The 27,697-nt window shown below is 40.3% G+C and overlaps 1 protein-coding gene across 3 annotated transcripts; it reads right to left on the reverse strand.

Annotated features, from left to right (window-relative positions):
- Positions 1 to 2,149: 2,149 nt before the first annotated feature.
- Positions 2,150 to 26,651, reverse strand: KRAS (KRAS proto-oncogene, GTPase). 3 transcript variants are annotated; one of them, XM_021538663.3, is made up of 6 exons: positions 26,488 to 26,651; positions 25,587 to 25,604; positions 25,373 to 25,495; positions 19,845 to 20,023; positions 18,019 to 18,178; positions 11,816 to 12,033 (listed from the first exon to the last, which is right to left on the reverse strand). In XM_021538663.3, exons 3-6 carry the CDS (start codon positions 25,481 to 25,483, stop codon positions 11,914 to 11,916), a joined length of 570 nt encoding a protein of 189 aa, XP_021394338.1. In that variant the 5' UTR covers positions 25,484 to 25,495; positions 25,587 to 25,604; positions 26,488 to 26,651; the 3' UTR covers positions 11,816 to 11,913. The 3 variants fall into 3 exon arrangements, with proteins under 3 accessions (XP_021394339.1, XP_021394338.1, XP_021394337.1); XM_021538664.3 differs by lacking the exon at positions 11,816 to 12,033 and adding an exon at positions 2,150 to 5,711 and having other exon boundaries at positions 25,373 to 25,604; positions 26,488 to 26,646; XM_021538662.3 differs by lacking the exon at positions 25,587 to 25,604 and having other exon boundaries at positions 11,826 to 12,033.
- Between the last annotated feature and the right edge of the window lie 1,046 nt (positions 26,652 to 27,697).

A 27,697-nucleotide genomic window follows, 5' to 3' on the forward strand; every position in this document is an offset into this window, starting at 1 on the left:
CAGAGGGGCATCTCATCAATGCATATAAATGTCTCAAGGGTGGGTGTGAAGAGGACAGTACCCAGGCTCTTTTTCAGAGGTACCCAGCAACAGGACAAGGAGCAAAGGCCATAAATGTAATGCAAGAAGCTCTGCCTCAGCATGAGGAAGAATTTCTGTACACTGAGGGTGGCAGAGCCCTGAACAGTTGCCCAGGGAGGGTGGGGAGTCTCCTCTGTGGATCCCAAACTCTGGACACGTGGACTGTTCCTGTGTCACCTGCTTCAGGTGACCCTGCCTGGGCAGGAGGGTTGGATTAAATGGTCTCCAGTGGTCCCTTCCAATCCTGGTTATTCTGTGAAAGCAAGTTCTTACAGCTTTTAACCTTACCTGCTCAGCTTACAGAGGCACCACCTTCCTGTGTCTCTCCCTTACTCAGGGAGACAACTGTGGGGTCAGGAAGGGGTGAGTTTAACAATAGTGCTTTAAGCACTTGGGTCCTGAAGACAATTCCTGCTACTGCTGATTTCTGCTGTTGTGTAACTGTTGCAGCAGGAATAGAAAACTTGATCTTTGCCCCTGGAAGAGGGGTATGGCTGTTTGCTCCAGGCTGTCTGTAGGCCTTGGCTCAACTCACACTTGTGTCAGAGCTGATACTCTGTTGGGCTGGTTGGCGTTTCCACCAACTAAATGACACTGGAGGAAGAAACCATCTTTGAAATATAGGTAAGGAATCACTGCAGTAGAGCTGTTGGCAGTCCTCAGTAAGTCTTCACACTGGCTCTAAGGAGTGTTGTGAGGTCACTCAAAGAATTGCCAGCAAAGGCATCAGCAAAACCAGGTTTAATATAAAAGTGAAAGTGTAACAAAGTCTATTTAGCAAGGTTCACTGTTTACTATGGGGTTAAAGCACAGAGAAAAAGCAAACTAAAATCTACAATCAATCAATAAAAAAACAAAATCTACCAAAACTTATCTCTGAGGATGCTGGGGACACAAAAAGGATAAGGATGGAAAAAGGCAAGGATAAAATGGGTAAGGGAGATGCTCCCATTGAATCACAAACTTCAGAGTGGACCCCCTTGTGAAACTGAGCCCCAGATCTGACCTGTGGTTTATGCCTTAAGGTTTAACAGCACTTAGTCCATAATTTAATTTAAAACAATTTAACTAAAGATTCATACACAATTTCCTATAAGCACAACAGCAACTCGCTCACAGGCCTGAGCTACTTGCAAATGTACAGTACTTAGGATCTCTGAGAGCACTATCCATGGTACATTTTCTACAGCATATCCACATTCATAGTCCTGAAGGAGTATGCACAAGGTATAAAATTGCCCTGAAGCACTTAACCTTGGATACCTTTGCCATCTTGTCAGTGGCTGAAGGGTTGAGCCTCAAGGAAGGGGGGCATCATTCCAGGCTGTTGTCACTGCTGGTCCTCCAAATACAGCAAACAGGAGTTCACTGGCTCCAAGGGGCTGCACACACATGGAGACTTCTGGTCACTGCCCACTGCAGTCCAGGAGAGCTCCAAGGGCCTCATGCAGGCCCACTCTTTATAGGGCCACAAGAGAGGTGGGTTTAGTCACAGCAAACTTCCATCCTGACTACAGTCCAGGCTGGTAACTTCCTTTGAAATTTCAAAAGCAAAAATGCTGTTCCACTGGGGCTTCTTCAGGCAGGCAAAGTAAGTTTCCTGGACTGTTGGTTACAAAGCAGGAGCTCTGCAGACAGCACCAATTCCTAGGAACTGTTCCTGAAGAGCTCCAGAGAAGCTCAGCCCAGGTGTTGAACGAGCATTTCTCAAGTTACAGCTGGACTGAGGAGGAGGGGGAGGATGCAGCACCATCCTCACAGAATTGTAGGACAGAATTTAAAAAGTGATGGCAGGGTACAGTACCTTGTGATGAAACACACGTGCTCCAGTTTCTGCCACCACACCAATGTGAAAAACTTCCACATCAACTGAGCTCTTCTGCACTTCCACCTGCTCTGAGCAGCCACTGCTGTCAGAGACAGGGACACCAAGGGGGGCAAGGATAGCAGCTCTGGGACAGGCAGTATCAGCAGAAGTGCAAGAAAGAATGGAGAAAAGTGCCAAGCACAAGGAATTCGTGGGATGCTCTGTTACCTGAAATTCTTTTAGAGGAAAAGGAAACTGGGACAGACACAATAACTATTTTTTATTACATTACAATAAATAGGAGCAGTACAGTTTGACAAAAAAATGACAAATTCCAGATCACCTCACAGCACATACTCCTAAAAACATTAAAAATTTTAAAACAAACAGTGGTCTTTTTTTTTTTTTCCTTTTTTTAACTTAATGTCTGGCATGACCAACATTCCTAGGTCACACAACCAAATTATGGAAAAACTGGATCACACTGCATATGTTCCACATCAAATAAAGCACAATGTACAAAATGTGCATGTTTCAGTTTACACTATACAAAAATAGTTAAAATACATTCCAGGTAAACATATTACATTAAGAAGTCATTCTAGTAAGAAGTTGGCACTCAAGAGGAAAAAGCAGAAGTATTTTCAACATGAAAACACAAGACAGTGGAATAAAGAAATGTTAGGAAAGATTTACCATCTATGTAGCTTTATGTAAACTTGAGACACAATGATTTGTTTTACAGTTTGATGGTCTTTGAAGGTAATAATTGTATTGCTTCATAGTCTAGACAAGAGCAGAAGATTGTGTATGTCAGTATTTACCCATTATCCTGTTACTGCAACAAAGCCCACACAGCAAAGGAGAAGCAAAAAATTTCAGGGCACTGAAACTGGTCAGAATAATTCCTTTTGGAGCAAACCAAGGATCCAGGTATTTAGCAGGGTTACATAAAGCTACTGTAAGAAGGTGTTACTCCCTGACACAAGGCAGTTTGGTGTGGTGACATGGGCAGTGACTCCCAGGCTTGCTCAGGAGCTGCTCTCAGGACACAGCACCCAGGGATGTTCTGTGGAAGCATCTCAAACAGGGCAGGGCAGTGATGATGGAGTAACTTGTGCAAGCTGCAATCCAACGTGCTTCACCAAATCTCAACAAACAGGAAGACACAACTGCACAACAGTGGCAAGGATGGAATTGGGTTGGATTTATTTTCAAGTAAATAAGGGCTAATCTAAATGGATTTTGTACTAATTTAATTAGACTGGCAGCTACAGCTCACTTTTGCTGAAAAACCCCAACATTGGTTCATATATAACTTTATAGTAGAGCTATAGAAATCCACTTTTGATGAATAAGACATTTCAGCTATAAATTCTCCTAACAGCTTTAAGTTAAATTAACATCAGAATTTTAGACCAGCCCTAATTTGACATGCAGTGTGACTCAGTTACCAAAATTAAAATAACCTTAAGATTACTTCCATTTGCTCAAGGCTTACAACCCACTTTTGCTACATTCTTCATCTATTATCAAGAGTGTATAAAATGTGCAAGTAACTGTCTCCAACACATTTTAACCTTGGAAGCTCTGAAATATTTTGTGACATTAAGAATTTGTTCTTATTGGTCCTTACAGTATAAAGTTAAGTTCTCCTGTTACTGTTTTCAGAATATTTCATAATTTAGATTTCACACTGAAGCTGAGAGGAAGGCATGGAGGGGCCTGGATTTTGGTCAAGGGTGGGAGCAGGTGGCACAGGCAGGGAAAGGCCTGATTTCTCCCAGACACAATGGAATTAAAGAATATGGAGCAATTCAGACACTCTGTGTTCCCTGCCAGCTTTGCAGGTCCTCACCTACAACAGTCACTCTGGGATTTTTTTTGTAGAAGCAAAATAATACTTTTCACAGAAAGGGTCCAAGTTACACAGTCCAATTTTTACATACATGTGTAAAATTTCAATGGAATACCTTAGGTTAGGGCAATGCTGCTATTCCCTGTTCCAAAATTTCCAGTGTCCTGAACTCTCCTACCTCAGTGTCTTGTGTTTTATTTTTTGGGTACTCCAGAGTCACACTTCCCAGTGTCAGTCTGCAGCTGAGTTAGCTCCTGTGGAGAAGTGCACCTTCAGGGACCAAAGCTCTCCTGAAACAACTCCACATTTACAAGGAGACACCAGGAACTGGAAACACTGCAACCACTGGTTTGTACTTCAGTGAATAACAAGGCTACTGCAGTACCAAAAAGTGAAAGCTCCTGCAAAAATCCTGCATTAATTCCAATCAGAACAAAACAAAAAAAAAATAACAAACAAACAAACAAACAAACAAACCCCCCCCCCCCAAAAAAAAAAAAAAAAAACAAAAAAAGTGGGGGAAGAGAAGAACAAAAATCACAAGAGAACTTAATCACAGAGAAAGACAACATTAAACTCTTGGTATAGCTTCATGACAGTCTAGACACTGGAATGCCACTCACCAACCATTTAATCAGTACTTCACAGACATCACGCAAACAACACTGACTCTGGAAATCATGTTCTATGCTGACAGATTGTGCAAATTCCACACCATTTCCATGGCATAGTGAATTACCAAATTATTTCCATGAAGCAGCTAAATTCATCTCTTTCATTCGCTCATTGGCTGTTGCTAGAATTTAGAATTTCTCCCCTATTTTGCACAAAATGGGCATCTTTAGTGCCATTCTTGGGGGGGAAAAAAGGAATGATTTTATTCCACTATGTAATTTAGGACTGATTTTGATTTAATTCTTACAGTGAACTCTGGGTCCAAGTATGAATTAACGTAAGAATTTGAATCAACTTCTCTGTTAAGGCATTCTAGTATTTCCTAGGGACACTCAGGGTGAAATCCTGACCCTACTCAAAGCTTTAACACAGGGGGATTTCACCTTGCTCTTCAGACACAAAAAGTCAGTGAAGTTCTTCAAGCAATGCATTTACAATAGCAAATCAACCTAATTAGAACTTTTACTTTTTCCATTGCCAGGTGTGCATTGTTGTCTTTTTAGATTTTTTCTTTTTTTTTTAATTTTTTATAGAAAAAATAGAGTATTTAAGAAGTGACTGTGACAAATTGCAGTGAAATTTTTTTGAAAGTTTTCTCTTTACATTCATTAAAGTTGATCTGAAATGCTACAAGACTAGATGCCTAGAAGCAAAATCTACAGGAAGACTATAAAGGCTTCTGGTCTCTATTGCAATTAGTCTAAAATAAAGGAAAGGCTGAAATGAAAGTTTCTTTTGCTAACTAATCCTTTTTCCCAATCAAATTTATAAACCCAAAAATTCAGAGGGGATGTTAAAATGTGTAGAGCATCATTTGTTTGCTTTGCACACAGAAGTTCACAATCAGTAAGAAAAATAGGAAGTTAGCAACTGTGCATGCACCAAAGAGTCCTAGTTCTCAGGTTTTTTTTGTGGGTTTTTTTTGTTTGTTTTGGGGTTTTGTTGTTTTTTTTTTTTTTCTTTTCATAGGCAATGCTAGTTCAAGAACCAACAGTCAAAGAATACTGGCACTTTAAGAGGAATGAAGTTTCCACTGTCATTTAAAACAAGCATTCAGGTAAAGCTAACAGGATCATGAAGCAGAAAGTAAAGTAATGCTAAAACAAATGCTAATAATTTAGTGTAATGTACAAAATTACTTCAGTACTTCTTAAGAATAAGGATAAATTGTATTTACATAATTATACACTTTGTCTTTGTCTTCTTTTTCTTCTTTTTACCATCTTTGCTCATCTTCTCTTTATGTTTTCTGATTTCTCGAACTAATGTGTAGAAGGCATCATCAACACCCTGAAAAGACACAGAAGATACAAATTAGGATCAGGTTCAGACTCACAGGCCTGCTGAGGCACAACCTGTGTCCCTCCCTGGCTGTGTGAGGAGGATTCCATGAGCACATTTTGCTGCCTACCTGCCATCCTTTGAACCATGAATCCTGGCTGCAGGACTAATCCTGTTCCTCTCTGGAATTCTGAGCAGCACTGACACCACCACCTGAGGGAACTGCTTTGGTGCCAGGAGGAGCTGACACCTGCTGCCCTATTTCTGCTCCTAAACTGGTCTTAGGGCATCCTGCAGGTTACTCACTGGTGCCCACAGGTGAAATTCCATTGTTGGTGTGGGAAGGAAGGTAATGAATTGTGTGCTGCCCTTCTCTCCATTTCCAAGAGCACACCTTGCCCCACCTCAAGCTAGAAAAGTATCACATACAGAGTGTGTATTTATATACTAACACCTCACAATTAGGTTGTAAGTATATATTATCACAGAATCATAGAATGGCCTGGGTTGGAAGGGACCTCAACGGTCCTCCAGTTCCAACCCCAACAGCTTCCACTGTCCCAGGCTGCTCCAGTTCCCATCCAACCTGGCCTAGGACATAGGACTCTTCCAGGGATGGAGCAGCCACAGCAGCCTGTGCCAGGGCCTCACCACCCTCACAGGGAAGTTGTGAGGCATTAACTAACTATATTTATGCTTTAGTAATCTCTATACAGCTCTGGAATAGGAATTCTAATATTTGTACCAATAATTCAATACCAAAGACATAGTTATGGTTAATCCACATAGTCTGATCACTTCTCAGGCATATTGGTATAGTAATCACACCACAGTTTTATAAATCTTTACACATGCAAATCGATCAAATCAATCCCATGTCCCGATGCTATGTTATTTGATAAATCATTCTATTCACTTTGAAAGTTAAGGACACTTGAAACACATTCTCTCTGGTGCTGGACAGTCACTGAAAATCTCCATGGCTCCACGATTTGAGCTACAGACATAAAAGCTAAAGTTTGTTCACACTGAGCAGTATCTCATTATTTTCAGCTGACCAAAATTAACTCTGATCTAAAGAGACCAGCATATCCAAAAGGCTCATATGAACCACTATCTAGTACAATGTAATTGGTTACAACTTACTTATGGGAAACAATTTATGACCTTGCTTCAAGTCCACTGAAGTAATCATGTTGTCAGTCTGCTCTTACATTTAAAAATGAGTACAGGTGGTTATAAAATCCCTAAGATAAAAATTTTCTTGATTCTTTGCTGCCTTACTCCTTATACTTTTGAGAAATGTTACTGTATCACAGGAGCCAAATGCATCACAGCAGAAATTCAGCCACATGAGTTTGCCTTCAAGCTGCCAAAAAAAAAAAAAAACACACTGCATTTCCTCCTCTATGCCTATTTCAGTAAAGAACTGAAAGTGAACTCTGAAATAAACAAAAAGCCAAAAATCACCTAATTCATTACTGTTTCAGCCAAACTCCAAGTGGTGATGAAACCTAGTATGAAAATTCCAAACAACAGCGAGGTGTGAAATAGCTTCATTTAAAAAGCAGCACTCGGTATAATCTAAACTTATTTAAAATCTTCAAGTTCAGAAAACATTTACATACAACTTATGTTCCAAGTCCTTGGCAGTATATCTCCCAATATTAATAGTACACTTTTGCATATTACAAGACCTTGCAAACAACTTGTTCTACATTTTAAGGCACTATTGACCAATAAAAAAAATGATGCAGCATACCTACTGGGAGAATAGCCTTGTTTCTGCAAAAGGTCATGTCACTCATTAGTTTTTGGAAAATTAAAAATACTCGGTATTACTTTAGAGAGAGCAAGTGTATTTTCCTTACAGCTCCAGCATTAATGCACAAAAAATATTTAGCACTGTTCAAGTAGAAAAACGCTATAGAAGTAGCAATAGTTCATGATTCCAATGCAGGTCTCAGACTTAAGGAGGAGCACAACACTAAGAATCAATCCCAACAGACAAATCATTTCATTCGTAAAATACAAGAACCATATAAGAACAGCCTCTGCCCAAGACTGCTCAGAACCATCTTTCAGAACTGCCTTTTCAGTTAGTGCCTTCAAATGAGACACACTTAAAATTTAATTTAAGTATTCAAATTATCAATCCTCCCCTTGTTAAAATTGTTTTAAAATAAAACAAGAGAAAATAACTTGTACAAAATAATACCCAGATACTATCAGGAACCTTTAAACTCATGACTTGCCAATCAAGGGTTGAAATTTTTTTTCTACCTAGTAAGTGGATGATCTGTTAAAATACAGCACATGTTGACACACAGAATCATAGAACGGTTTGGGTTGAAAGGGATATTTAAGACCATCTCATTCCCAGCCCCTGCTGTAGGCAGGGACACTTTTCACTAGACCAGGTTACAGAACTGACTTGGCTTTCATCCTTGCATTGACACCTCTGTAGACCAAGCCTCACTAATTATTGATTGTTTGGTCCTAGCCACAATCCATCTTCAATTCAGGTCATTAATAGAACATGACATACAAAACTGTGCTTAAACCACTTGTGAGTTAGAAGTGGAGAACACAAGGAAAAGGAAGTCTTTCCCTTTGCAGCCTGCCCATTAAATTTTACATGCAAGCAGTGGATACTCTGTCTGCAGCAGGTCCCTGAGGCATCAATGCTGTGAGATCAAAGGCTGCCAACCTTTCCAGTCAGCTCTTTCAGTAGCAAGGGACTGCAGGCAGCTGACCTTCCCTCCCTCTGACAATGCACTTATTGTGTGCAAGCCTTTGGGGAAGCTCAGATGAACTGAATGAGAGCACTAAATCCAGGCTCAGATTAGAAACTCACAATTCCCTTGCAGGCTCAGAACTAAACCCAGAGCCTCACCAAAGGTGCATTGACAGGCCTTGCTCCTGGCCCTTGTTCTTCCAAAGGGCAGAGGAAACAGAAACAGCAGAACTGATCCCACAGGAACAGCCTGCTCCTGGCTACAAGTTTGCTTTTGGAGCCCCACATGGTTCCACAGATGGCAGAGAAGTGGCAGCATGACCACGAGCATGTACGAGACTGGGCAACGAACCGGGCTGTCAATAAGAAATACAAAAATCATAAGGAATCTGGAATTCCTTAAAATCCCAGTCCCAAAAATAACCCTTACACAAGTTCTAAATTGTAGGAGTTCTTTCTTGTATATTAAAAAAAAATCTATATAAAAATATGTATTATATATATAATATATATTTTAGCCTATTTTTATATATAAATATATCTTTTATATATGGAAATATATATTTATATATATTTAATATATGCATATTTTTAGATATACATACACACGTATCAGTCACGAGGAACAGAAGTTATTTGTACACCTCTGTAACGAGGTGAGAGAAACGATTTAATTGCAGTTTGAACCAAGAATTTAGGCATTTTTATATTCAAATCTAGAACTTTTATAATTCAAACTTTTCACTACTAACCCAGCTCAACCCAAATTCTACTATCTAGATGTCTGCTTGTAGTTTGCTTTTTATTTCAAAAATTGACGCTTTCACGGAACAAGTTCTTTTGAGGATTTCACATGGAGTTTTAGAAACATCTCCCTGCTAGCTGGAAATTACAAATAGATCAAAAGATGTCTTGTTCTTCCTGTTTTACTGTGTAACAGCCAAAGGAATGAAACTCTCAGAAAGTGTCAGCAGTTCACTGCAGTCTGGGCAGCCAAAGTTTTCAGTTTCCTTGGGCAAGACTAATAGAACCTCAGAAGGCATCCCACAGGCAGCAAGAAGATAAACAATCATCCAAGAGGGAGAAAAACTCTCTGAAACATCCAGCTTGATTATTCACAAAATACTGTCACTGCAGTCTCTGTTACAATGAATATTTCTGAAGTTTAAAATTCTGGCTGTAAGGCTCACACCATCACGTGCTGCTCTCCTTAGCCACCTACTACACATTATACCTAAATAATACATTTTTTTACTGGAAAGTAATGCAAGCCAGGATGGAGATTTCTTATTCCACTCAAATTCCACTTATTCCACTACTGAACTACAGCAATGCCATAATAATTTTGGAATATGCTTCCTCCAGCTCAACTCCCTAAATACAAGGTTGCTGAAAATGCCCATCAATACCATGCCTAATTCACTTGGGAATAAAGGCAAATGATTCCTTCCCTAAGCAGATTCCTGAAGCTTTAGAGTCTTAGATCCAAGAGCATTTTCTAAACAGGGTGCAGGGAAAAAATAAAACACAACAACAAACATCAAAAACTCAACAATACCTACTGCTGACAGAAGATTTCCCTCTGGAGGAGGGGAAGGAAAGTGTGAAACCCCCCCCCCCAAAAATACTTCTCTTGGACATCATTAGGAAAGAGAAAGCTGGCAGAAAGAAAGCACGTTCTCAGAATATGCTAAGAACGTTACAATCTACAAAAATCCTTCCACTGAAAACCACCATTCCCACCATCTTATTCCCATTCTCCCAACAGGAAGGGAAAGCAGACAGGACTCGGCATCTTTCAAGTCCCAGCATAAAAAAAAAAAAAATAAATTCTACTTTGTGGTATGGTTCTATCAGTAACACACCAAGAAACTGCAAAGTTGGTTTCCAGAAGGCTACAGGACTTAAGCAACTTAATTTCTACTGTTCTCATCAAAAGTCATCTTGCCCAGCTTCTCTGTTGTTTTTTGGTAGCAGGGAAGGACAGAACAAGGTGTTTTAATGGCATCAATTTTAGTAATATCTGGATGCAATATTAGGGAGCTTCATGACTGAAGATTCCAGTTTCCTGCAATGGAAACCTGTGATGCAAAGTGATTGAAGCATATAATTAAGGTTGAAAATGATCTCCAAGCACATCAACCTCTGACTGATCAGCAGCTTGTCAACTATGTCATGGCATTAAGTGCCACATCATTTCCTGATCATCTCCAGGAAAATGGACTCCACCATTTTCTTTAGGGAAAAAATAAAAAAAACCTCAATAATTACCTCTGAGCAGTCATTCATCACTTAAAAGCTGAGACTAACAAGCCTGAGTAGATCTAGTGAAAAGTGACATGAATCAAAATTTCCTCCCCAGAAAGAGAAACAAAACTCCCTCAACTGAGAATATTCCCACACTCTGACAGTCTCTGGAGAATACAACCCAAATTCTACTACTTCTCTGCCACATAATCTGAAGTACAAACACATACCTTGAAAAATGAAGCTTTAATTTTACAATGGGAAATTCCAGGTCATCCTCCACTTGGACAAGTATGTAAGGAGTAACAACTCACTCTCTGCACTGGTGCAGAAGGAGGTAAAGAATTAATGGGATAGGAATATCTGCAAGGAACTGCTCTCCAATGTTTTACTCAAAAAGCACTGGAAGTGATTTAGACAAGCATTTTTTCCATACCAGCTTCTTTCCTTTGCACCTCCTCCCTTTTTTCTTACAGCGGAATACACAGATTAAAAAATATTTTGTGAGAATTTGGGTATTGGGGTTTTTTGGTGCTTTCTTGTTGGTTTTCGTTTAGTCCCCTCTCCTCCTCCAGTGATCCTTCACCCCTACCTCCTGAAAATGCTCTCAAAAAAAGGTGAAACCTTATTTTGTCCAAATCTGGATCACTCATGGCATTATAGTTGACAAAAAAAAAACAAAAACAAAAAAACCCATAGAAATGGTAAAGGTAATTTTTTAAGATGGAGAAGAACAAGGGAAAAATAACATGGCATAAAGAAGGGCCTGAGAATTAAAAAAATACTGTACACCAGTCACATACTGTTTTGCTGGGCTAGGAATCTCCTATTTCTGTATCTTTTAAGGAGAAGTGTTATAATCTTCTCCCCTCAGTGCATCAGCCTGAAGCTTCAACCAGTATTCACCTCAATAGCACCATGAATATATTCCTAATAAAACTCCTTCCTCCTAACTTCTTCCCACTCTTCCCACAGTTCTTCCCAGAACTGTGCCTGTTTCCCAGCTGGAGAATTCAATATGCAGTAAAGACTTCTTGTTAATCCATTTATCAAAATCCCACAAAACAAAGCAAATCCATATTGAGGAGACTGAAATGTGATTGGTTTTATATCTGGAATTATGTCATTGATTAGCCACAAAACGTCTGATTGGCAAGACACCCTCAATCAGTTTTATTTGGCAAGTGATTTGCAACACTTACCCTGGTACATTACAAACTTACCCTGTTACATTACAAGGCATTTTTTAATTTTCACACACCCTGGAGCCTTTTCTTCTTTGCTGATTTTTTTCACTCTGTACTGTCGGATCTCTCGCACCAATGTATAAAAAGCATCCTCCACTCTCTGCATTGTAAAACACAACTCCTTAAAAATCGCTTTGATAATGACTGAGACAAACTGGGACACCCATGGAAGGGGAAAAACCACAACAAAACCACTGAAATTATGAGCTTTACTTGAGAGAAGTATATGGAACTTCATTTATTTGTTTAAAACGCTGGGCTTGCTCATTTGCTGCTTGATAAATACTACACTTATTGATTACCAATTATTGTGAATATCTATGCTTCAAGCTCTGCTTTTCTTCTGTGTACAGTAACACTAAAAAGGAGTAAGACTTCTTTTCTTCCATTGCTGAAAATGATACTGCTTGTGTTATTGAATATTCCCACATTTCTGTGGGCATGGATGTATGCAGGAGGCATAAAATCCTATTAGACTGTGAACTATGGGGGTCTTATGAACACACATAATTAAACCACCCACTTGCAGTTCTGAGCCAAAGGGAGAACAAGTTACTGTTTGGGCAAAGAAAAGCAAGCTCCTTCATGTTCTGTTCTTTAGGTCAGAAGGGGAACTTTGCAAAAATCCATGGATCGAGCTAACAGAGTATTAAAAAAAAAGTCCTTCCAGGTGATTTCCTAAGTGGTTATAAAGAAATAAAATTGTCTAAGAACACTGAATTTGGGGCGGTGTTGTTTTCAAAGCTACTAAATTTACAAAGCAAGCGCTGTGCTATTAAATTTAGGAAAAGTGGTATCTGAGCCATGGCAGCAAATGTTCATTATTGTAATCTTTAAGAGCTTTGTTACATCAACAAGACACACCTTATCTGTTCCTCTGGGCCAGACTCGGCAAGGAGGGTCCCATAACAACACCTAAATGCAAACAATCTGTGAAGTTCTGCTGGTCAGATTTTAGACTGCTGCAGAAATGCTCCTCATGTGCTCAGAGATGACACAGAGCTATGTGTTTTACTCCTCTGGTCTCACACCTCACTTTTCTGCAGGTCTGCATTTAGACCACTTGGATATGACACTACAAGCATTAAAAAAATGTATGGAGACTGAAGACATCTTTAACCAAATATAATATAAAAAGATACAGCAGCAACTCCAAGTTACAATATTTCAAAATTAGTGTATCTGTGCACAAATTTAAGAATTTAGATCAATCTGTGAGGATGTTCTTATTACAACAGGATGAAAAACGTTCCACTAAAGCTTTTCAAGAGGAGAGCAAATCTCTTCTCTGCCTTACTAGCAATCTCAGTACTTGTCTCCTCAATCAGATTAACAGGGCTATTAATTTAGTACAAACTCATAATTTGAAATTAAAACCAGAACACAATGATGATCATGGTAAGCAGCATGACTACTTAAGCCTCAAAGCTTTATTTCTACCAATGGACAGTCTGGGCTTTTATTTGGCAGATTTTCCATAAATCCTCTCTCCATTTCATCTTTGTAGTATACACTGAATAATAAAAGCCAGTGAGCATTTACTGCCACAATTACTGGGTCATTTTGCATGACCTGTGCCACAGGTTATCACATTGAATGTTTATTTTTAACAAACTGCTGCTTAGCTGAGAATTCTTCTCAACTACAGCCTCTTCAATGTGAAGATTAAATGAATTAGATTTATTTCTTGGATTGTATTTCTCTGTATTATGACATAATGTGCCCTCTTATGACATAGTGAAGTATGGATAAGTTTTATATTCCAGGTCTGACAGATTGAAAAATGTAAAGAAAGCCACCAAACCAGGCAAAATCCAAGTAAAGCTCATACTTCCATGTTTTTCTGGAAGGAAGTTTCTTTCTGAAGTGGAAATAGCAAACATTGATCAGCTGCTATGTGCCAAAGCACAGGCTGTACAAAAATCAACATTTTTGCAAATCTGCTGTTTTACAGTAGAAATATGTAATTTGATTATGGAGCTTTCATATTAAAAATCAGGTAACAATTGTTGAGTCAACATTTATTGTCAACTTTCCCATCACCAGTAGGAGCTGGAATTTGCTTTAGCAATGCAGAGAGATGAAGAGACATAGAGTGAAAAAAGAAATTGCTATTACGGCCACCACCAAGAATAGACTCATGAGCCCTGCTGAAAGAGATTATTCTGAAAGAAAATCAGTGCAGACACATAATTGCTTAGATCATTAGCACACGGTGACACTTTAAAGGGCCAGATGCCAATCCTACAAACTTAAGTAATTTTAATACCAATTTAAGACTCTCTAGTATGTTTTTCCTTCAATAAGCAATGACCATATAAATAAAATGGGACTAACCAGTTATTTTAGCTGTCAGAGCAGGAAGCAAAAATACCTTTGCCAATTACTAAAAACTTGAAAATCTAAACAACCTGAGGAACCCAGACCCTTGAGGCAATGTTTTTGAGGTGCTTTTACACACTCGAGTTAAAATATGACCATGTGCAAAGAAAGACTGTTTCAAACCCAGACAAAAGTATCCTAAACAGGAATTTTCACAAGTTCCATTTCTGCAGTACTTAAAGGAACCTGATGAACGTTAGCCCTAACAACTCTGAACTGTTCTGTGCGCATCCTTATACACTCAATCACAGCTGATCTCCTAAAAGCGACCAAAACTTTCTTCTCTTGTAGCTTTGTCCTTGGGGGAGGACCAAGCTCTTCCAGAAAAGTTCTACCTTAGAACAGACAAGTGACATGAAAAAACTCAACTCACAGTGTAATAAGTCTGACCAAGTTAAAGCTCATTGAAAACAAAGCTTTAAGATAAAACCGATACACAAGAGCTGGATTAAAAATGGCTTGGATTGATACAATATTATTAAACAGATAAGAAAAACCCCTAAAAATGTTTCAAGCAAACTAAGTTATCAGTTAACCATTAATTTTAACTGAGATGCAGGAATGAATTTCTGCAAATACAGCCCCAGTTACTTCACCAGACCAGGCACAGGTTCTCAAATCAGTTTGATCACAAGGCTGGGGTCTAACCCACTGTACACCAGACAGCTGAAATAACCAAAATGCTTTTTTTAACAGCATTCTGCTAATTTAGGTCAACTTCTTCACTACACACTTCAAAAGTGTGTTTAAGCATGTATTCTAAAGAATGAGACCTCAAACTGTGGGAAACCCTCTACTATGCTTGCAATAATGCTCATTGATCTGCTTTTCCTGTGAATCCAATACCAGCAGGAAAGCTGGAATGTTCCAAGGGAAACAAAGCCCTACAGTCAAACCACATTGGGGTGGTCTGGCCTTACAGCTTTGCCCTGTGTAACTCCCAGGCAAGGGGAAGCCCAGTAAAGAATGGCAGGTGCAGCTTTGGTGGGAATAAACTGAATTTGTCCCTCAACTCTCATTGGTATTATTTATAATATTGGGAGCTACATGCTCATGTAGACAGGGAAGAACCTGAATATAACACATATGTCAAACAGAGAAAAGCAAAATCTGCAATAAAAATAAACCTAAGCCATTCACCCCCTTCTCCATAAGGATTTGTGAAAGCATGAGTAAATGCCCATGGCCTTACAAAACCACCAGTACTGCCACTTGCTTACATTCAGAAACAGGACTGTCGCTATTTTCCATGGATTACATTCTATTGATTTTAGTCAGTGGTCCAATTGAAAATATTAATAATCTGTAGCCTTATAAGGTTTCACTGATGAATTCAGTGATTTGTCTGAAAATTCACAGAGGGATTTGGCTTAAAACACAATCTCCTTGCTGTGAGTTGAAGTTCACATCCTTATTCTCAGTCAGAACCCAAACACACTAACTTCTAGAACAACTTATTTCTGTACTTCATTTCAATATTCTCTTTTCTGTCCTTGCCTATGAATTTTTGAAAATCTTAAAAACTTACTTGAACTGAGGCATCATCCTGCATGAGCATGCAATGCCATCCTTTTTAAAAAGTGTCTTGGCAATCAAAAAAGTCTATTCTGACAACTCCCTCCTATTTCCACCTTCCCAGCTTCTTTCTGAGAAACATTTCTGATTCTGTCTGAGTTCCAGCAGAACTGGGCACAGGAAAGGGCAGAGGCAGGAAAATTCAGCAGGGCCTTAGTGATGATATTTCCATGTGGTGGAAGGTGAGATACGAACGGAAAAGAAGGTTCCTACTTCAAAAGATTCATGACAGAGTTTCCACAGACTCCAGAAGACCACCAGCTACATCTGTTCATACTTGGAAGGTCTCAATGAGGACAGAGAGGACCAGAGTTTTATTTATATATTGACTTTTACATTAAGAGTGAATAAAACTATAGCCCATGGGCCATATGCAACTCACAAAATGGTCTGACTCCCCTAATTTAAAATCACTTTTCAAGACAGTGTGTATGTGTGTGTATATATATATATATATTTTTATATGTATATTTATATATATGACAGTGTGACTGAAAAATCATTCTATGCACATACACACACATGTATATACAATCACATACACAAATATTTAGATCCTTTTGCTATAACTAAATTCCAGTTCTTTCTCTTCTCAAAAGTATTTTCTTTACATGGCATCCTATGAAGGAATTTCATAGCACAACAAGCTCAGAACTGCACTAGAAAAGAATCAGCAGCCTCCCTAGTGGTGCCAACTTTTCAAATCCAACAGGTTCTAAACAGTCTACTGGACATCTTTGTTTTCAAATATCCTTTTTAATAGAAGTGGCTATGCAAAAGGAGTATTTCCCCAACAAAACCTAATGCTGTATAAGACAGACTGAACAAAGTAAAACCTGTGTTGGTACTGCACTTCTGTTGTTTCAAACCTAAAATGTAATTTCAGAGTTATTTTTTCATCCTCCTATCTCCATGACAGCTACTAATACGGCACCTTACAAACACTGTAATTATTCAGTCCACTCATATACCCCCTTCTTCAGGACAACTGTGTGGCCTAATTTATTCCCAGTCATTCAAGTTTGGTAATTCTGCTTTGTTTTTTTCAGTTCTACCTAACAGAGACTTCCTTTGTTGCCAGAAGTCAGCATTGCTTTGTGAAGCTTTACTAATTAGCCCAGGTTTCAACTTGTCAAAAACTTGGGTGGGTAGAGCAAATTTACACTAATAAAATATTCATTTCTCAGATCCAAAAATGCCTTACAAGCTATGAGGAAATTCTGCCAAGTGATGTAGCTGGATCTCTACAGAAATTCTGAGCAGTTACTCCAACTGCAGGATTCTGTCCTTATTTACCTCCTGAATTTCTGACTCACAACCTGCACATAACACTTCTGATTATGCAGAGTAGGACCCACTCAGGCCTCATCTAATTTGTACTGACAGTAAAATCTTTGCTCTTTAAAGAGAAAACACCAAACAGCATTTTTCAAGATCACTTTCTTCTAGAAGGACTGAACCAGTTCCACTTGTATCCATAGAGTTTCTCTTCTCCTGAAAGCTCAGATGTGCCACTCTGTCACCTGTGTCCTCACACAGCCCAAGAGAGGCACTAAAAGGACCATGTGCTACCATAAATCAAGAGTGAGCTCTAAAGTCTTAGGAAAATTATTGTTTTACTCTGACAACTAACACAGGAACTTCAGAAATACCTTAAGGTCAATTGCTTAGGTGTATCAAGCGTGTCCCCCTAATTAAAGAATCAATGCCTCAAGGAAAAATTCCTTTGTTATTAATGAAAACACTTAAATCAAAATAAACTAATTAGTTGCTTGCCTGTTTAATCCTCTCGCTGAAGGGAAAAAAAACCATTTCACCTCTAAGCAGAAGTGCTTTTATTCTATTAAAACCTCTCACAAAGTCAAGAATGCTGCAACCACCTGACAGAAGAGAGCAACAGCAGGGCAGGTCTCACTCTGAGTCTGCCCACTTGAAGCCAATCAATCACTCATCAATAAACAATTACTAATTATAAGCAAGTTGACAGAAAGGAGAAACACCCCAAGGATTTCCAATCTCCAGAAATGCATCCATTGATATGACTAAGCAAATGTCAATGCCTGGAATAATTAACATGGTAATTCAGGTGAGAGCTCTGCCTTTGCATCTGGGAAGTTTTGAGCTTTACCTGTCTTGTCTTTGCTGATGTTTCAATGAAAGGAATTCCATAACTTCTTGCTAAATCCTGAGCTTGTTTTGTGTCTACTGTTCTGGAAGGCAAATCACATTTGTTTCCTACTAGCACCATCGGGACATCTTCTGAGTCTTTAACTCTCTTTATTTGTTCCCTAAAAACAAAGAAAAAGACAAGACTGTATTTAACAAGTATTAATATTAGTAGTTTATATAGTACATTTAAAACCAGTTACAACATTAAATTAACAGAGTCAAACATCATTCTTTATGTTAATCTACTGCACATGCACTGTTGGGAAGCCACGAAACAATAAATTGACCAATCCTGTCACCATGAAGTTTAGCATTTTATTAAACAAAACCAAACCAATCAACCAAAAGCCTGACATTTTACAAACTACTATAGAGGTTAATGTCATTACACTGTTTTTTTTAAAATATTTTTTAAACATTTTAGCAGCTAATATCAGAATAAGCTTAACAAATTTTGGTATTAATCTTACTAATTACCTGTCATATTCAACACTCAATTAATTTGCCAAAAAACTGCCAAAACTCTATGTCTGCTGTCTTGATTTTGATTTGGTTTTGGGGGGGGAAGGTTGTGATTTTATTTTGTTCTTTAAGTAAAGACAGCATTGAAAATTCTGCACTTAGGGGGTTTAAAACTCTGAAGACCACTGGTCTGGTCTCTACAGAGAGATATTTGGTAAGAGTCCCTCCAAGCATTAGTTAGACAAGATCTTGAAAGATGTACTTATCTTGAATAAAAATCATTAATTTCATTACTTCTGCCTTCCCAAATAATCTAGCAGTGTGTTCCTTAATTAAAACAGACACTGTTTCCAGCTCCTTATAATGGTTCAGCTTCAAGCCTGGAAGGCCACCCACTGGTCTGTCAATGCACAGAAGAAATTCCAGCACTCGACTCCCAACACTCTCTGAAATAAACTGTGAAGGTCTTATGCAAATCTGCAACTCTCTTTAAAAACAAAAATTCCTCATGAAAACCTCTATGCTCCTTCCTGCCCTTACACCAACATCTTTGTTGCCTTTTCCCCTTCCTCCTCTAAACCTAGAGGAAATGCATTTGAGATATTATTATTATTATTACTACCTAATTGTGGATAGATTAACACGTGTTTGGACTAAACTTAGGCTGATGCTGATGGTGGGAATTGCACTGGCGTCTAATAGAACACCCAGGGAGAATTCAGGATAACAGTAAGGTACTAAGTTATAAATGGTCTGCTATGGTAATCACCAGAGACTGCTTCTATTTTTAAATTAGTGTAGTTGACAAAGAAAGCATGAGTTGGAATTCTTAACTAATTATTTAAAAGAAGATAATATGAAGAAATTAATAACAAGTTGATTTTTACTGTCATTTTGGAGGTTTTGTGTGTCTGTCCTCAGGCAGCAGGGCTCACACAGGTTATTCTTTTCACAACATTCCCCAGGTATTTCCCCCTGCAGCCCCAAACAAAACCAGCAATTGACAATATTGTCTGTACAATTACAACAGCTTCAGTTTGTTCATCTTAATAAACAATATTATCAATGGAATGGACAGAATTTATCTTTGGGTAAGTCTTGACTCAAAATACTAAGTCACAATAATTTACACCTCATTTATGAGCAAGGCAGATTTTCAGATCACACAAAATTTCAAATAATAGGATGCACAAATAACTTGCAATATTGTTAATTTTCAGATTTTCCCTACTTCATGAGAGACCACTCTATTATGCAGAGGAAGAACAAGCCCCCTTCCCACCTAAGAACAAGAGCTGGGGGGTTATCTCTTCATATACACACCTATAATGGTGAATATCTTCAAAAGACTTTGTATTGTTTATGGCAAACACACACAGGAAGCCTTCTCCTGTTCTCATATATTGGTCCCTCATTGCACTGTATTCTTCTTGACCTGCTGTATCAAGAATATCCAAGAGACAGGTTTCTCCATCAATTACTACTTGCTTCCTGTAGGAATCCTAGGGAAGAAATACACCTTGGTTAGCCACAAACAGGTAAGGTTTTGAGCATCAGTAAATCTGGAGAAAATCAAATGATTTACCAGCAATAAGAGTGACTGAAAAGGTCTGACCATGCTTAAGCTAGCTAATTAAATAAAATAAAATTTTAATTTAAATAAAATAAAATCTACTAATTTTGTTTTTTGAACTACAGTTTGTCCCTCATTCCATGCTACAAGAATGCACAAAATAATAAACCAGAAAGAACACACAAGTAAGACAACTCCAAAAATTTTTGCCACTGAAAAGGAAGTGAAGAATAAAAAGCCTTCAGTCTTTGAGACAGGAAATCTGTTTTGTATACCTGAGCAGGTCTGTATAATGATATCTGTTATTAAGTTATCAAAGCTGAGCTGATATATTTGAAATTGAAGCTTTTCAGGCAGGACAGACCAACAGAGCCACATTAAAAACCTGATGGGCTGGTTCAGAGATGTCAGAACAAATTATTTCAATGCTACCAAATCAAAGCTTTCAGGTCACTGACTCAAGTGGCTAAAATCTTGTACAAAGTCCCACCAGCTAGATTTCATTACATCCCTGTTTAGGTGCTGGGCCTCTATGAGTACACAGCTTTAGCAGAAGGTGAGCATTACACACCCAATAATTTCTATAAACACCTCTGTGTTTGAAATAAAGCCACAGCAATGAGCTTGGAAAAGGTGCTATCAATGAGCACCATGCATTATTCCCAGTAAGCAGCTCTTGTAACAAATAACAGGTATGAACACAAGCTCCTGCTGTCAGCTTTCAGCTTCCTTAGCTCAAGATTAACACAACATTGCTGCTGCTCTGACACTGCACACGACTGAACCCAGGCTACTGGGAAGGGAAGGAAAGAATTAAAAACTGCAGTTCTAGCCAGCTGCAAGGTGAATTCTGAACAACCTTCCTTTCTTTGTACCCATTTCAGGGCACAGTACACCTACTCTTAGGCAATTTCTATCCATTTTTAATTTTACAAAATACTCTCTTCTTTCTTGTTGCTCATGCTAAGAAACAAGCAGGAGATAATTGTAAAAAAAAGTATTTTAAACCAAACCAACTCTGTAACGTCACATTTACTGTTAAATGTCATCTAGGCTCACAAAATCAGGTAAAACAATACTTAATGTTTACCTTAAAGACAGAAGTTTGCCTCCAACGTGATTGAGACTATTTACTTCACAGAAGTGCAAATTCAGTGTTTGGGTAATAATATGTGGGGAAGTTACTTCAGAAACTTACAAACCATGTTTAAATATTGATACAGCTGAGAAACACACGTGCTCCAAAGTGTTTTAAAATAAAGTTAATATTCTCTCTTGCTGCTTAAAGGGAAGAAAAATTACAAGAAACCCCCACACCTAAGGATGCATCTTCATTCCAACACTTCCATTCAAGAGCAGATCCCCCATGTCCTAGGATACCTTTATCACAGAACTAGCAGAACTTCTAGCATTATACCAGACATATTTACAAAGCTTGCATTTTCTCTTCTTGCAATTTGACTGCCAGTTCAAAAATATGAAAAGCAGTTCTTGAAAAGCCTGTACTATTCCTTCGCATCTTAAGGACTTCAAAGGGAAAGAAATTCCCCTCAACTGAGTGCTAAACAAAAGCTTTAAGTAATTTTCATCAAAGAAAAAAATTTTTAAGAGAAAAGAAAATCGCTTTTGAGAACTGCCTACCATGTTAGCAGTAGCAGCAAAGATGCACCAGCATAAAGCACAGCACAGATACAAAAATTACTATTTTGAGGTGCTAATTTGCTTTGCCAGTTCTGGGGAGAAAATCTCAGTGACTATCTAGTGAGAGGATTTGAAGCAGAAGGAAAAGAAAGATGTGGGAGAGAAAACTGAAACTTATGATTTCCAGATGAGCGAAATAATAAATATTTTTATTTTTGGCCTTTTTTCTCCTCCACCTTGCAAAACATACTATCTGAAATTCACATTTGACACTATTAATTAAAAACAAGATGCAAACTAGAAGATTAATTCCCAATTCCCATCCAGCTTCAAACGTGAAATTCCAGTTTTTCCCTAGTATACAATATGTAACTTTTAAAAATTTCATTGATCACTTAACCTGCTTTTGTTGGTCTTTCACAAGCCATAAAAAACAGCAAGAATTATGTAAAAGGAGCAATAATTCCATCTGCTCACAAGCACTGATAAGAATAGGTGATATGAAATCTCAGCTTCACACTACATACAGAATTTTTCTAAAAAAACCCTAGTGCTTAATAAATCCCATCTAGGCAAGTAATAATTATTCCACAAAACTCCATTATACCAGAGATTTAATGCTAAAATATCACAGCTCCTGAGACTAAGCTATTACTAAATATTGGTGCTTGTTTCACGAGGGCACAGGTCATTTAAGAACACGGAATTAAATATCAGTATTCCTAAATCAGCCGAAGGATTTGGCTAATCCAATTTCAAAACCTCTGACAAGCAGCTAGGAAAGCTGCTTTTACTCTGGGACGTTTTAAAGACGACACAAATTTAGGGTTGAAACGGCCTGAAAATGTAAAAAAGCTAAAGAATGAAAGAAAATTCCAGTGAGCACAAGCAATATTTATTCAGCCTCGGCCGGTAGAGGGCACTGCCCCAACAGCTCAGGCCAGATTTACAACGGTTGCTGCCCATTTAATTTAAAATAAAACACTTAAAATTACTTGGCTGTAAATCCTTGCTCGGACATCTCCTTCAAATAAAGCACTGGACTGTGAAACACACATAAAGCATCGATAGCTGAACAACTGCAGCCATCCAAACACTCATTTTCAGTCCTCCCCCTGCCCTGCCATCTGCTGTGCTCAGATTTAAGTAATAAAACACTCAAGCAGGCCCTGAAACTTGACTTTTGCAAGCAGGTTATTTGTTGAATCATTAGGTTTATTCCACCAAAAAACAGCAGCAAAATTAACACTGTAAAGGCACCTGTGATTAAGTAATTAGTGTGTTTTTTCCTCTGCTGCACCATACCCTGTCTTCACAACATGAGAATTTTAAAAGTATGGAGTTTCATTCAGTTAATCACAGGAAATATTTAGAATTATTCAGTAACTGTGTTGTTATGAAATATATCATGGACAACAAACACTAAGCTATCTTCTCTATCTTACCAAATATTTAGCTTCATTATCTGCAGGGAAAATGAGTGTTCTGTTGTATGGCAATGAAAGAAACAGTAGTAAGTGGCAAACAACACTAGTGACACCACTGAACTATCCTAATTATTTACCAGTCAGGGCAATTTTAGCCTTATCTCCTCATATGGCCTAAAACCCACTCCACAGCCATTGTTCTTTGATCAGCATCACAACTGCACCTACACAGGAAGCACCATCACCAACCCTCCTCAACCAAGTGGATCCTGCCCAAGCATGAACTGGAGCATTTAAATCCAATTTTTATTTCTGTTTGCCACTCCAAATCACAGCCTGTCCTCGTTGGCACTGAGTTATTGCTTACCCACATGTGAGCACACTCAGAATTTACAACTTCTAAAAGGTGCAGAAAGTCGCTACATGTGACAAGCTGGAGAAACCTATTAGGTTAACTTGGTGTAATTCTTAAAGAACACAGGGATTCCGGACCACAGCACTGAATTTGTGGCTGCCCCATCCCTGAAAATGGCCAAGGCCAGGTTGGACAGGGCCTGGAGCACCCTGGTCTTGTGGAAGGTGTCCCTGCCCATGGGAACAAAATGATCTTTAAGGTCCCCTCCAACTCAAACCAGCCTATAATTCCATTAATAAAGACACAGTCCTAGGATTTTCAGGTTCATTCTCTAAGTAACTGTATTTCCATTTTATTACTTTACATTAAAAATGTATTTAATGCCCTTCAAATCACTCAGTTGGTGGAATAGCAAAATCCCTTAAGTGCTCCAGGAATACTGGCATTTAAGCTTCTGTGTTCCCAAATTGTTTACACAGTGACAATTTATAAAATGGAACCGGCACAGCACTTTCTGCAGTGCTTAAAATACACCTCTAACCTAAGAGAAACCCAGGTAATTATGAAAAAGCATCAAAGACCAACAGCCTCCAAAGGTCCTTTTGCAGGAAAAAGTAAAAACCCATTTGGCTTGTTCTTCTCAGCAAGTTTGGTGTGATTTTAAAGAGTGTTTGGGGTTGTTAAGACTTTCTATCTTAGTGTAGAAAGAGCTGCTCTGCTGGTGTAAGTCAAACAGAGTTTTCTGCACAGGTCTAGTCACAAAACCTCCTGCAAGAAAGATGTTATTTGGCCATGCAAGAGACAGACAAGAAGACACATGGAAAGAACCTCAAGTCAACACATCTCTGCTTGAGCTCAGGCCCTCACTAAATTTGTGCTACCTCAGGGCACTGGCTCCTCCTGCTTATGTCTCCCTGAAAATCACTACCTACACACTTCCCAAGTCTCCATTTTAAGCCCAGATTTAAACCCTTGTGATTCCTTCAAGTGAGCCTGGAAGTGCCTTGCTGGATAAACATATAAATGAAGTCATGAGATGCAGAGCTTCAGTGCTGGGAACATAAAAACCTGGGGTAAGTTATGGTGTCATTTCTCCTTTTATAGAGTCTGAGGTTGTTAAATGCAATGATCCACAGGAGATTTCAGACAACACCAGTATTTTCCTTGTATTTAAAAGGCAAAGCTTGCCTGCTCATTATAAACCTTCAAAACAGCACAACTTCTAAGATTATATACAATTTCAAACTTTGAGGTACTGAGCCATGTATTTCAAAGAACCCATTCCAGAAGCTATCTTATAACATCTTCTCTAGATAGGAAAACACGTACTGGTGTGTTTAAAGAGTGAAAAACCAAAACAGAACAGGCTCCAATTTTTGCTTCATTCACTGCAACATCCTAGGACACATTTCCCCCCGTGTGAAACATATCTCAGTGATAGGAGCTGAGAAAGACTGGCACACACATTTCATAACCACTAATTTTCCTTCTTATCAAAGAAAAAATGTCCCATTAAAGAGGTTGCACAAAGCTATGCAGAGTTTCACCAAGCATTTTCAAGTGAGTTTGCAAATACTTCGTCATAGAGATCCTAAACACACGCATCCACACTGCCCAAGGATACATAGCAATTAACACCATGCCTTTAATTGATCAAAACTGCCAATTTATTACTGCAGCTGTTGTTCCACAGCCAGATCAAAAAGCACAGCAATTCTGTCTCCAATGCAGAACATTATCTCTGAGCTCTTTTTACTATAAAGCCCTGTCCTTGTGGTAAGTACCCAAAAGGATACAAGCACCATTATGCACTGATAATCTCCCCTCACAAAAAGTATGAGACGGAAGTGTTTACCTCTATTGTGGGGTCATATTCATCCACAAAGTGATTCTGGATTAGCTGTATTGTCAAGGCGCTCTTGCCTACACCACCAGCTCCAACCACCACAAGTTTATACTCTGTCATTTTTTAGCAGACCTGATGACAAAGAAACCAACATTAAGCAGAGCTGGGCAACGAGGATGCTGCCGGTGCTTTCTCATTCAGCGTCAGGATCCTCTACTATTACCGGGAAGCAGCTCCCTCCCTGCAAGACAAGACAAAAAGGGATGAGGGAATGCTGTTCCTCCAACATTACACACACAGGGAATGTAGAGCGGGCACTCGGCCGACAGGCAGCGGTCACACCGAGATTTAAAAGAACACGAAATAAGTAAAAAAAAAAAAAACAAAACACAAAAACAAAACAAAACAAAAAAAAAACACAAAAAAAAACCCAAAAACAAAAAAAACCCACCACACTAAATAAATTTAAAAGGCACTGAATTCCAGGAAAAGTCCAAAGAGTATTTCGTGCAGGGAATTAACCCGTGCGGGGATTTAGTTCCCGGCGCCTCGCCGAGCCCGCCCGGGTTTCCCGGAGCGTCCCAGCCGCCCTCGGGATGAAGCTCACAGCCGGGAACGCGCCTCCCGCGTCCGGACAGGAGACACGGCGAGCACGGCTTCCCCCGCCGGCTTCCCCTGCGCTGTTCAGGGTGGGTTCCATCAATTTTTAATTGCCGGGCGAGCCGCGCCTGCGGGACCCCCGCGGCTCCCGGGGCATCGCCCGCCCCGCCCCGGCTCCCTCTGCCCCCGCCAGCGCCGCGCCCGCGCCGCCACAACTTTCCGGGTTTAAGGATTTGCGAGAAGGGCTGAGGGGGAAAAAAAATAAATCCGTGAGGGCTGGGGGATGTCTCGGGCGAGCGGCGGGTCCCGCAGGGCGTTGGCCACCTGTCCCCTCCCGCCGGGAAGGAGCGGGAATGCGGCTCCGGGGGATGCCGGCGGGAGCAGCGGGAGAGAAGAGAGGGAAAGGGACGGGAGGGGAACGGCGACAGCGGAGGAAAGGGGCGCCGACTGCGCTTCCCACCTTGAAGGGAAAGCGAGGAAGGAAGAGGGACGCCCCGGCTCGGCGGGGTGGGGAGAGGCGGTACCTGGCTGGCCGTGCCGCGGGAGCTCCCGGCACCCGCCGTGCCCGAGTCGCGTCCCTTCCTCCCCTCAGCTTTCCCTTCCCGCTCCGGGTCCCTTCCCTTCCCGTCCCGGTGCGAAATGGCGGGGGACGGGCAGGGCTGGGCGGGCGCTGCCCAGGGAGCCGAGCACCGATGCGCGGATGGACGGTCGCGATCGATGCGCTCGGCGCTCCAGCGCCCCTTGCGGCAGCGCCGGCACCGCCCTGCCGCTGCCGAGCGCGGGCCGCGGGTTCGAGGCGGCGTCCGGCCACTGCCGTGCGCAGCGCTGGGATCCTCGGCGGGAGGGAGCCTGCGAGCTCATGGAGCCGAGATCTTATAGGGACTGGGAAGGCTGAGGGAGCTGGGGCTGGTCAGCCTCGACAGGGGCCCTCAGCGCTGGCTGCAGGGAGGGCTCCGAGCAGGGCCCAGGCTCTGCTCTGAGGGCGCAGCAATGGCACCAGAGGAACAGGGAGTGATCCCAGAAGTTCCATCTGCACAGGAGGAAAAACCACTCCCACAGGTTGCCCTGAGAGGCTGGGAATTTCCTTCTCGGGGGGTATTCCCGAGCCGTCTAGACACGATCCAGTGTCCTGTGCTCCGGGATGGCCCTGCTGGAGCAGGGAGGCGGCACCAGGCGCCCCAGTGAGGGCCCGTCCATCGGGGAGAGGCTTGGAGGAGACCTTTGGGAAGGATCCGTCCGGGAAGTGCGTGCTGGAGGGCGGTGAAGGGAAATGTGCACAATTCCAGCATTTCCTCACTGTTTCCCCCTTCCCTCAGTGCCCGTGGGGACCTGGAGGGGAAGAGGCACAAGAGCCACCATAAAGCCCAGGACAGGCTCATCCTGAGGGGATGTCTGGGCTGCCCGGACAGGCATCGCCTGGTTACACGTGAGGAGCAGTTTTATCCATTATCGAACCAAATAAAGGTGGTCAGCTTTCAAAATAAAATGCAAGGTTTGATTTTTAGATCTGAATGAAATTAATAAACGCTCTGTTTGGGGTTTTTTAACAAGTTAACAGATGCACAGAAAACCATAATTTCGTACTAAAAGGCTAAAATCATAACTCCCTGTAACTGAAATAGAGAATCATAGACTGGCCTGAGTTGGAAGGGACCTTAAAGATCATCCAGTCCCACCCCCTGCCATGGGCAGGGACACCTTTCACTATCCCAGGGTGCTCCAAGTCTCATCCAA

The sequence above is a fragment of the Lonchura striata genome, chromosome 5 (genome assembly GCF_046129695.1).
Source record: "Lonchura striata isolate bLonStr1 chromosome 5, bLonStr1.mat, whole genome shotgun sequence".
Classification (NCBI taxonomy): domain Eukaryota; kingdom Metazoa; phylum Chordata; class Aves; order Passeriformes; family Estrildidae; genus Lonchura; species Lonchura striata.

Bases quoted from the DNA above. Each gene is read 5' to 3' on its own strand.
- KRAS (XM_021538663.3), bottom strand. From the start codon at position 25,483: ATGACAGAGTATAAACTTGTGGTGGTTGGAGCTGGTGGTGTAGGCAAG. The intron at 20,024-25,372 runs GTAAACACTTCC...TTTCTTCCCTAG, and splicing joins AATATGACCCCACAATAGAG to GATTCCTACAGGAAGCAAGT. The intron at 18,179-19,844 runs GTGTGTATATGA...CTTTGTTTTTAG, and splicing joins GAAGATATTCACCATTATAG to GGAACAAATAAAGAGAGTTA.